The sequence below is a fragment of the Lygodium microphyllum genome, chromosome 3 (assembly GCF_053477565.2).
Source record: "Lygodium microphyllum isolate KBCC chromosome 3, Lygodium_microphyllum_v1.1.10, whole genome shotgun sequence".
NCBI lineage: Eukaryota > Viridiplantae > Streptophyta > Polypodiopsida > Schizaeales > Lygodiaceae > Lygodium > Lygodium microphyllum.
The window spans coordinates 78,987,712-78,999,858 of record NC_141137.1 but is presented as its reverse complement, the minus strand read 5'-3'; the positions used below and the strand labels follow the sequence as shown (position 1 = coordinate 78,999,858).

Genomic DNA, 12,147 nt, shown 5'->3' with positions numbered 1-12,147 from the left:
AGAACATCTTTGAAGAAGTTTTCATTTTCTTCGAAAGATTTCAAGTGGTGGTTGTTTTGACTCGTGCGGTTTCTTTGCTTCCATATAAAGCCAACATATGGCTTTCTAAAGAAACATGACTTACCAAGTTTCTTTAGCACTTTATATGTGCATATGATACATATCATTGTTGTCTCTTGAAATTTCAATTGAAGAAAATGTTTACTATAGTCATTCAAATAGTGGTATATGTAGGCCATAATGGGAGAAAACATAAATAGAATGAAGCTTACATACTTGTACAATGGTAGTGCATAAAAGGCAACACTCATAAAGGCTGAATTCATCTATGCATGTACATGTGTGTACATGTGTGTGAACCAGTGTTTATGAAAAGCATTTTTAGGGGCCAAAACAAAAAACCTTCACTTTATGGTTTGTAGGTTTCTCAATCATGTTATAACTAAAATGGCCCTTTAAAAGATCTTTATCTTATGGTTTGTGGGATTTTTGTTAGATTTTATAGGTTTAATTCTAGTAGTCATCTTATAACTAAAATGGCTCTAGCATTTAAAATTTCAATATCTTATGGTTTATAGGGTTTTTCTTAGATTTTACAGGTTTAATTCTAGTGGCATCTTATAACTAAAATGGCCCTTGCATTGAAAATTTCAGAAGGTATTTAAATTTCAATATCTTATGGTTTATAGGGTTTTTCTTAGATTTTACAGGTTTAATTCTAGTAGGCATCTTATAACTAAAATGGCCCTTGCATTTAAAATTTCAGAAGGTTTCCTCCCAAAGTTTGAAGGTTTGTGTGTGTGTGTGTGTGTGGAAAATAGCAGTTTTCTTGGCATTAAACCTTTTTAATTTTCATGCACACTGCAAGTCTGGACTTCTGCAATTCCAATGAAAAAATGAATCAATAAGGTGAAGTGTAATCTCTCTCTCGTTCCTATTGACCGAATCTTTTCGTTGGTTTTCCTAGACTAGTTTTATAATGTTTATTGTATACTTCGCAAATGAATGTATTTTGAATGTAAAGTGATTCCAGGCATGTCTTTTGGGTTGCATTGTAAACTCAGGTTCCGAGATTGAAGGGCAAGGCCTAGCCGCCTCTCGTGAGATAAATTGCACATTGTTATCTTCTGTTAGTGACCGTTCCTAAAAGACCTTAGTATTACTTACCAAAATAAAATGCTCGTAGGCGGGACAAGTTGAGACTGATCGACAGCTCCATAGAATTGGTTGGATAATTTGGAGTGTTAGTGATGGAATGGTCGGGTGTAGTGCTGGTAACAAGTTCAGATCTCTGTGATTTGCCTGATGCGCTGAAGTGTTGAATTGGGATACTTTTTTAGCATGGGGAGGATAATCGAGAGGTATATGAAGTGCGCGGACCAGGACAGCGGCGCCAGAGAAAACGATCAGGCGCTGATGACGGCCGCCGGCGCCGCAGCTGATTTCCATGGCAGGAATAACTCTGACGGGGACGGGGACGATCCCATGCAGGATGATGAAGTGCGTCGCGAATTCCCCTTCTCTACATATAAATACAGAAATATAGGCACGCACGTATTCACGTGCATATGATTATTGCATGGGAGGCCGATTAACTCGTTACGTGCGCGGTACGTAAGCTGGCTGATGAAGAGAGTATGTGTTGAACTTGCAGTACAATTGGCATGGCGAGGTGGCGCGTCTGAAAGAGCAGGTGGACCGTCTCAAATCTTCATACAAGTAAGTAGACGGGGGTTTTAATCAGCAATGTATTAGTATGGAATTCTTTTGTGTGGAGAGAGAGAGAGAGAGAGAGAGAGAGAGAGAGAGAGAGAGAGACTGTATATTGCGCGTGCATGTAGGCGTTCCCGAGGTGAAGAAATTGGCAGCCTGAGCTTGAAGGAACTCCATCAGCTTGAACAACAGCTTGAACTGAGCATGTGCCGCGTCAGGGGACGCAAGGTTCTCTCTCTCTCTCTCTCTCTTTCTCATATCATTTTCTTTGTGGTTTTGGTTTAGCTTATGCTAAGAGTAAAGCTGTACTGCTTTCCCGTTGGAAATAACTGTTCCAGTCTGCAACCATAATTACTATATATTCATTCCTTATCGTAGAATCTTTGTTTACGATGAAAACCTTATGTTATTTCTTGCACCAGGTGTAGTATCAGTGTTACGAAAGCTTATAAGTTGCTCAAGAAACCTTAAGAATTATCACACTAAAATGACTCACTCTGCTTCGGCTTTTCGACCTTTAATAATGCCCGGGTATAGCATATTACCAAAAGAATAATGTAAAATATACAGAGTCTAGGCACTCAAAGACTTATCAACCATCTCACACTAGCTCGAAGTTGGAGTGCTTCGCTGTTCACATGCTCAATCATTTACCATGAATGAGAGTCAACATTGACATGACTTTGATCCATTCTTGCCAGGCAAAGAAAGAGCTAGCACCATCACCATAGGAAGGTGTGAGCTCCAACCAAGTCATAATATGAACAATCTTATTGCTGTATGAAGTTACAATTTTTGTTGACTAGTAACTAGAAAAGACCATGTAGTACATTTCTATTAATCAACCCCAAATATACGTAAGAATGTGTGATTAAAACAAGTGCAGATGGGGGTGTGTGTGTATAAGTGAGACATTCATGCTTCACAAATTTGATATTTTGAGAGTATAAACTAGGGCCTTGTGTAGGCCAAAGGCAATAACATGGGCTTTTGACATTTATATGCATGGTAATGGAGAGAGTCTTCACTCTTGTAGGACATGAATAAGGAATAAATATTCAACAAGCCCCATTCAAGATACATAAGGTAAGACTATGACACAATAAATAAGTGCTTAAACTTATGAGAAGGTCTTACCTAGAGATTAGACTCCATTAGTTCCTTGTACAAGAGATATAATGCAAGAAGGTTTCATGCTAGAACATGCCATATAGTACTTAAGAGGCTCAGGTTTCATAATTATAAGCATGGCTCAAAGACAAGAATAGATTTTTTACATGCTATAAATGCTTGGACAGTGTGTAGACTTGTCTTAGAGGTGATGAAGTTGATCTGAGTAGCCTAAAGATTAATAAATCCTAAAGTAAGAATTCCAATTAAGTATAAAAATTTGGAAAAAACGTATCTCATTTTGGATTCAACTTTGGTTGACGAGTATCACATGGAAGAAGCATTTATGATATGTTTAGTTTATTCATATGATTTATCTTAAAGAGAATTGGCCAAACATGTTAAAATGCCATTCTATGCTTACCTATCACTATCAAGTGATTATGACTTTAGTATACAAACTGTAGCTCTTTTTTTATTTGTTCTAGGATTCAACATTATAACTAGAGTTGGTATTGAATGAAGTTGCCACCAATTTATCATGGTGTTATTTTTTGCTACTTATCCAACTATTGATAACATTTGTCAACCTTATGATTAAGCCTTGCTTCAACCTTTAATAGTACTTGTACTTTATTAACCTATTGGTGTCTTTCTTTAAAACCAAGACCCTATGGTGTAGTCCGATTCTCTTTTGGCATGGTCCTATTCCACGAGGATAGCTGCTATCTCTTTTTATGACATCTCTCATCTTATTGTTAGTTTTTCCCTCGCCCCCTTGATAAAGCTAGTTAGAAGCATAGCCTTTTGTTATCACTATTAAGTAGACATAGTGATTGATACTAGCATTGTGATACAAAATTTAGGCTTTCAGATAAGCTATATGCATTGCTAAAGATAGATATAAAATCCTTTTTCTTGGCAACTTAGTGAACAAAATTTGATGGTAGACAAAAAGATTGAATTGAACATGGATTTATGGTTAGGATTACAAGAATGCACATGTGCTTAAGTGACAAGTACAAGAAGCTCACGAGCACACAACCAAGAAGACTAAGTGTGCTAAGTGCAAAAAATGAAGTATTCCTAGACTACTATATACAAATGCATAGGGAAAATGTGGCCATCATTAGATATTAATCTATGTGGTCATGTAGAGCTAGTTTTGTTTCGATGGAAAATTAGAGAACCCCTTTGAGAAAAACATTAATGCCTTTGCTCTATCCAAGTTTCAATCTCATGTCCCTGCTTAAGGGCGTTGACTCTCTTACCACTAACTTGCACGTGCATTCTTTGAAAACATTGTTTATCCAATGTAATTTGAAGATAATAAAAAGAAATTTATAGACCTATGACTGACCACGTGGCCTTGCTACAGTTAAATGCCCATAGCAGGCTTATATGAATGTTAGCTAGCTAAAAAATGCCTCATTGAGGGAACAAATGTACTAGTAGTCCTAAGTGTACCCACACACATCACTACTAGGATCTTGTAACAACTCTCCCTTGGGAGTATGAGCTGAATAGTTGATAGTAAATATGTAAGGTTACGACTACATGTACTATGATCACTCCACAAATAGGAGTAAGCCTAAAGCTTTTTGAAAAGCTTTGCAATTTGAATGAGGCAAAGCCTTTGTGAAAATTTCTAGAATATTGCATTCTATTAACCTACAAACCAAGTTTATAACCCCTATAAAGAGTTGCTCCCAACCATGATGGCAATGCATCTCAATGTGCTTTGTGTAAACATGAAATGAAAGGGGCTTTGAAGAGTATAAAATATGCAAGGGCTTTAATAAATGAAAAGGAGTGATATCTAGCATTGAATATATTTGAAGAATTATAGCTTGAAGTAAAGAAGAAAGCCACATTAGAGATTATGTATTCTCGAAGGTGGTTCCGCCACCAAAAGCAAAGGGGAAAAGAAGAAGTGGCAAGATGAAGTTTCAATTGTAGAGTGCTTTCTTATAAGAGGAAGAAATATACAATTGTAGATTGTTGCATCAAGAAGATAGATAATAAGAATTGTATCCTAAACAATGAAATAAAAAAGACATCCAACATGATGAAGCAGAGGTTAAGCTATTCATGGCCACCATTGAGGAAGTGCGCCCTTAGGCTCAAGAAGTATCAACGATTGACTCACGAGTGTTGTATAGTGGTAGCACTTTTCACATGGCTAATAAGAAAGGCATGTAAGTCTATGCAACCTCTATAAGAATCTATCAGTATGATGGTTGGCAACAATGCAAAATGATTCTCTAACGACACATATTTTATTTCCTTTTATTGCTGTAAATGGTGAAATTAGAAAGCTTTCATGTTGTATGTTCCAAAGATTAAGAGAAAATTGTTGTCAAATTCTTTTATAAGTGGTATAGGCCATGAAGTGAGATCCACAAAGACAAGTGCAAAAATTATTGATAATGCTAATAATCTTGTTAGCCAAGTGGAGAGAAAGATCAATTTGTATGAGCTAAATGCTCTTATATACATTGCTAGAGTGAATATTTAAAAAATTTGGTTGAATGGTTTGGCCACATTGGATTTCCAGAATTACAAGATACCCACAAGCAAAGTATGGTTATTCACTTGCTTGTAATAATAGAAATAAAGGAATATTGTAAAGCTTGTATGATGGACAAGCAACAAAGTAAGGCATTTTCATGAGAAAGATAAAATAAAGTAAAGATTGACTAACTGTGTGGTAAGATGCCTACCCAAGCCTTGATCGGATCTTCTTATTTTGTGTTGATGATCCAAGGCTTTAGTAAGAAGATGTGGATGAACTTTCTTTGTGATAAGTCTTTGGTAACATTAAAGAATAGCTCTAACTTATTGAAAATGAAACAAGGAAAGTGTAAAGAAATTTAGAATAGATGGTGGCAATGAGTTCAACTTAACGAAGTTTGAAGATTTGTAAGTGCAAAGAGCTCAATTATCAATTGATGACACCTCATATACCTCAAAAGAATAAAATTGTTGAACATTGAAATCAAACTATTGTGGAAATAGCAAGCTACACACTTAAGGCCAAGGAATTGTGATTATAATGTTAACACTATAGATTATATTTAGAATTGAAGCTATACAAAGGCTCTCAAGGGGAAAACAACACATGAGACCCACATTGGTAAGACAAATTGTTTGTTTTCCATTTTAGAATGTTTGGAAGTGAATGCTATATATGTATATATTTTAGATGAGAAGAGTAACAAGTTACACCTAAAAACACAAAATGTATCTTCTTGGATTATAATGATGAGAAACATGTTTATAAACTATATGATCAAGAGGCATAGAATATCATAGGGAGATGTGTTGTATTGAGGGAGTAGCCCTATGCAACAGGACAAAGAAAAGCCCTTCCACATTATTATCAAATGAACTAGTTAACTATGAATGCACTTGAGTTATCCCTCCTCTCGGAGGAAGCATCATCTTTGAATCACACCATTGGAAAAGCTATTACTACCATGGTTGAAGCATCTCATGACCGAAATAATCTTATGCCTATCTCTTTTGAGGAAAAGAAAAAAGGAACAACGAGATTTTACCGAATAGAGGAGCAAAATAAGGCTTCAAGCTTTCGCTAACACAACAAACATGGCCTTGATCGCTAGGATTATGTGAGAAGTAAAGGATACAAATAAATTGGAAAAAGAACTTGTAATTTAGCATGAAAATCGACTAGCAAGATTAGTATGACAATGTAATGAAAAATGGCTCTTGGGAGAGATATTGGATCGGCCAACCAAGAAGGAGATTACTAGCAGTAAGAAAGTGTGGAAGGTAAAGTATAAGGCTCAAGACAATGGGATTTTAGAAAAGTACAAAGGTAGATTAGTTGTATAGGGATTTTCATAGATTAGGTTTGATTTTCAAGAATTGTTGCACTCCAACTACTCGAATAACCATTGTTGATAAAAGTAGTTGCAATGGTCACTCTCATAAGAAGAGGAAAATTTACCAAATGGAACATCAAGTCAGCTTTCTTGAATCTGACCTCAAGGAGGAGGCTTAATCTCCAAGGTTTGAAACCCCCCCCCCCCCCCCCCCCCCCCCAACCAAACCATTTTTAAAAAAAATCGAGAATAATGCTTGTAAGTCGAACAAGGCATTGTATGGGTAAGACAAGCCCCTAGAGTATGAGTAGTGATTATCCTATATGTAGAGAATCTTCTTATTACAAGTGAATACAAAGATATAGTCCATGAAATTGAAAACAATATTGAGCATCGAGTTTCAAATGACAAACTTACACTTAGTATACTATTGTTTGGGGATTGAAGTCTAAAAGGTATTAGGAAATATCTTCATCTCTTAGCAAAAGTATGTAGATGTGATCTTGAAAGAATTTGGCATCTTCAATTGGATTGATGGAGATCAATATGAAGTTATCCATTGAGGGTGCATCACCAATAGTAGTAGATATTGGGAGGTGTAGGAAGTTGGTCAGCACTCCCATAAATGCCAAGCCATATATCCGTTTTTCTATTGGCATTCTAAGTAGGTTCTCAAACAAGCATCGTGAGAATTATGAGAAATTTGGGATACGGGTGCTCAAATACTTGAAGAGGATTCTTAAACTATAACATCACTTACAATTCTAGAATTTAGGTTTGATAGGAGAGAGCAATTTTAAAAAGGAACTTTTTAGTTATTGTTTCTATTTGGGTTCAAGAAATTTCTCTTCAACTAGCAAGAAGCAACTAACAATGGTAATGACTAAGGCCAAGTACATGACTAGTTATTTTGGTGCATGTGAAGTAGTGTGATAAATGGGGATTTTGTGGCACTTAGGACTGCAAGATGAAGAGTGTTACATTCTTGGACATTTGGAGGGCCAATAGCATTGCTCACAATTTTTGGGCCTGATATCCAAGAGTGGTGATCATATAATGATGTGCACAAATGGACTTTCAATATTATAAATAGAACTTGATTGTCCCAATCCTAAAGTACAAGCTAGCTTACTTTTCCAACCAAAGTTGCATTGCGCTTGCTAAAAATCCAATGTCTCACGTTTGCATTAACCATATAGAGTTATGAGGAGAAGCCATGTGAGAGCTCGCATGGGCATTGGTATTTGGCGCCACTCAAGTAGCACAAAATATATTTTATTGCATACTAATACCTATTTCTGAGCTTATGCATAAATCTGCTTATTCATGAGATTGCAAACTAGATGCTCAAAGACTTGTAATGTGTGTGTGTGTATTGTCCCATATCCTACTAATAGAGAAAAATCTCGATGAAATTTGCAAGATCATCAATGCTAAGGATGTAGACCTATCCATAGATATAACAATCTTTTTGTAGCTGTCAAGCATGAATCTACACAACAATGTTTTAACATAATTTGTTTGCAACAAACCAATACATGCATCATGAGATTGCTAAAACTTTGTACAAGACAATAATCTGTAATACTATGTCAACAACCGTACTCACAGATATAGTAGTCTTAGTTGGAATTTTATAAACACCATGTCCAATCAAGTATGTAGTACTAACTATATTTTTCCCAAGAGGCAAATTGATCCACATACCATTTTTTATTATCATATCATACTTCTCTTGCATTCAAGACATCCAATTGTTTGAACATCGTGCTTCGTAGGTTCTTCCTTATCACGTATACTAGATATAACAAGTACACAACAATCATAAGTGTAAGATCCATCTTGGGTGAGAATGAGCATGACTGGATAGATAAGTAGAAAAATTATCATATGTAAAATTTTACATCAGCACATAGAATAGTGTGAGGATTAGAAAATTTTTAATATATAAAAGTTTACATGGCCCATTTAGTATACTTGCTAACTCCTCAATAGATGCCTCTCCTCATCAATTATACCATACACATTTGTATTGTTAAAAGGGTAATTTTTTGATTGATTTTTTTGAGAGAGAGTGGAATGTGAGAGAAAAATATGAAAATGCTAGATTGCAAGACTGAAAGCATAATTTGTTGTTGTTGTAATGTTGTACATTTTTTCATTTGTTCATATATATTAGAGTCTTACAAAACTTGGTATGTGGGAAATAAGTGGATCCATAAACTACTAGATGAGTGGATCAATTATGTGATAGGAGAAAAAGGGAACGGATAAGGTTGTTAGAAAGCAATGTTTCTTATCAAAGCTTATGTATATAGGATATGAAATATCTTCCAATAACCCCCCTTCATCTTGAATAGAGATAAGAGACATGACAAACTTTGAAAAGCACCTACATAACTAAAACTTTTGCTGATTGATCATGCCCTCTTTAGTAAACAAGATGGAGTGTAAGTTCAAACATTAGTAAGAGATCTAGGCCATTACAAGAGAGGTGAAGTTTTTCATGTGATATGATTTTGGTAAGAATGTTGCCTAGTTTTGATTACTAGGTATATTTTCTAACTATAAATAGCCACCTTCATAAAGAATTTTAACACAATGATACTCAAGATCAATGCATTCAAGATTTTCTGGTAGGTGATAATTTGGGGTTATGATTATGATACAAGACTAATGGTCATAAACGAGGGTGACAAAGATATGGTGGAGAAGAAATCAAACTCCTAAAGCAGCTACATAATCTAGAGGCACTTCTTTGCTGCAAGAGAGGTAGTAACATACTCATCCTTTGTTGTTAACAAGACAATAGAGTTTTGTTTCTTAGAACTCTTATGAATGATTGCTCCTCGTGAAAGTAGAAGATAACTTTAAATGAATGTCGACTTGTGGTAGAAAGAGGAAAAGAGGCAAATGAAAATTTCTCAAATCAAAATTTGTGTAAAGAGAAATATTATCTTTTTATTGATCCAAGATGTGTTGTTATTGATGCTTCACTTGAATGCTGATGAAGTAAAAAAGAATATGAATGTCATTGTAGAGACAATAAATATTAGTGAGATTCTTTGCTAGGGTTATTACTTTGGGAGAAGTAGCAATTGAAATATCATCCATGTCACTTGGATGCGAATTTTTTTTGCTTTGTTTAGCATTTGATTAAAAGTGAATCAAATATGCTAATACCACTTTCACATGTGAGATGTAAGTTAATTATTTCAAAGTGTGGAACGCAAGACCCTAAGATATCGGTTGTGGTACCAAAGGCAAAAGTTGTAATAAGTTATACTTGATAGGTACTAGGTGGTACTCTGTGTCAGATATGGGCTTAGATCAATTTATTGGCCATTAATGTCAATGACAACGCATTGGCCTAGCCAATTTAATTATTGGTTAGTAAAATTAAAAATTTTGAGTATTAAAATAATTTTAAAATAAAATTTTAAAATTAATTTAATAAGATAGATCATGCAAAAAAATGAAATTAAAAGATTGCACTTGGAAAAACTTGTATCCATGCAAGTGGAAAAAACGTTTTTAAGGGCTAGTAGAAGTTTGTTCCAGCCTTTGTGAGAGAGAAGAAGGCTCTTAGAAAGCAAGAAGAGGCTATTGATATGATTTGCAATAGCCACCAAGGATTAGTCCTACAACATATGATAGTAGTTCCAAGCCCTCCAAGAGCATGTGACAGCAACCCAAGGTCCTTTTGGTGTAGGTGATAATATAGGGGAGGGGGCTTAGTATTTTTGGTGGTCCTAAGCTGTAGATGATAGCTTTCATGGCTTTTTGAACAATGTATCAAGAGCTTTTTCAACATTTATTACGATGAAACTTTGAAATTTCTCTCTACAACATTCTCTCATTTCCCAACCATCTCTCAAGTTATCTCAACATTTTCAAGTATTTTAAGACATCAAAGAAAGAGATATTTAAAGTGAGCGATACACAACTGAGATGCAATGGTCAACAATGGTGATGGAAAATAGAGATAAAAAACATAAGCAGTAGTAGAGAGAAGTAGAGTGAGAAATACACGATGTGTGGACACAATAGTATGGGAGCTTCTTGCTCGACTACCAAGACTCACAAACTGCTTATTGTTTCAAGTGTTTCAAGCCAAGTGCAATGGCTACCTCTCACATAGCCATACTACATGCTCTCACACCTATTAGTGTAATGAGCTTACCTCCATGCTCGAGAAAAAAGTTGCCTCTTTTCTCAAGCACTCCAGTAACTCCATGATCTAGGGTACTCAATCTTCAAGCTCCAAGCTCCATGCTCCATTTTCGCGCATGAGACAAGAGAAGAGAAGAGAAGAGAAGAGAAGAAGGAGAGTTTCTCCACCACGGTCCCTCACCCTTATACACACACACACATATCCTCACACTCGCTCTCTCAAGCATAAGCTCAAGCAAGCAAGAAGAAGAAGAAGAAGAAAAAGAGAAGAGCTAGTTTTGGCCACATACTAGAATGAGCTTCTTCATTCACTTTTTGCCTTTTATATAAAACCTGGGTACCCATTCCTTTTTTACATGCCTAATCATTTTAGCCGAGGTCCTCTTTTCCTATATCCCTTCGCATTTGCATTGTGCCTTTACCCATGCTCATCTACATTTACAAATTGCACAAGAGAGGGAGCCTGGTGCTCTTTTACGAAGATCTAGGGAGCACTTTTATATTTAAAATGTGTCTTTCCTCTTTTGTGCTTGCCCTGAACTTTTAAGGTTGCCCTTGCGCTTTTGGCATTTTTTTCTTGTATTTCTTCAGTCGACAAACTGTCTTTTTCCACTTTACCTTACGTCTTTTTAATTTTCTTTTTTCTTTCTTACACCGGGGTTAACATTACCCCCCTCCTAGTTGAGTGTCATTCCCATGGCACTTGTTGACACTTGTTGATGAGGGCTCGGGTGGTTGAAAGGTTCCCATGTGGGTTGGTGATGGGGCTTCATGGAGATTGGATGGGGAGAGAAAGCATCACAAAATTGGATGAGAGATTGCGGAGGTTGAGAGTAGATTGAGTGGGTGACGGTGGCATGTGAAGTCGCTGGTTGATCAGAGTTTTTGAGTGTACTTGAAAATGAAAAAGAAAGTGCACTATTTTGGGAATATGCCTATCTCACCGTGTAGTGTGGGGTGTTCATGCTAGTGAAACTAGAAGTTGGATCAAACCTCAGGGAAGCATGTGGTGTTGTCCCAATAGAGTGTACCTCTTTTAGATTTTTTGAGATAGATATATAAAGTCAAGTGTTAAGGACGTGTTTACATCCATGCATATATAAAAGGCACGATCTATTGTAAACTCTAATTTATAGTAGAAATTAGGATTTAATAGCCTCCTTCAAGTGCATGCTCATAATTGAGGGCCTAGGACTTAAATTCTAGCAGCTAAAATTAAGGAATTTCAAGGGGATTCAAGAGGCCAACTAACCTATATCAGATTTGGGACTAAATTTGCCTTTCAAAAAGCAAGGTGAAGGCC

At 36.0% G+C, this 12,147-nt stretch overlaps 1 protein-coding gene across 2 annotated transcripts in view; it reads left to right on the top strand.

Annotated features, from left to right (window-relative positions):
- LOC148038540 (MADS-box protein GGM13-like) overlaps positions 1 to 12,147 on the top strand; it is a 102,569-nt gene that overhangs the window by 20,945 nt on the left and 69,477 nt on the right. For both annotated transcript variants that reach the window (XM_087673251.1, XM_087673246.1), the window contains exons 3-5: positions 1,341 to 1,500; positions 1,655 to 1,719; positions 1,842 to 1,941. In XM_087673251.1, coding sequence (XP_087529377.1) covers positions 1,341 to 1,500; positions 1,655 to 1,719; positions 1,842 to 1,941 — 325 coding nt within the window. The remainder of the gene's footprint in view (positions 1 to 1,340; positions 1,501 to 1,654; positions 1,720 to 1,841; positions 1,942 to 12,147) is intronic.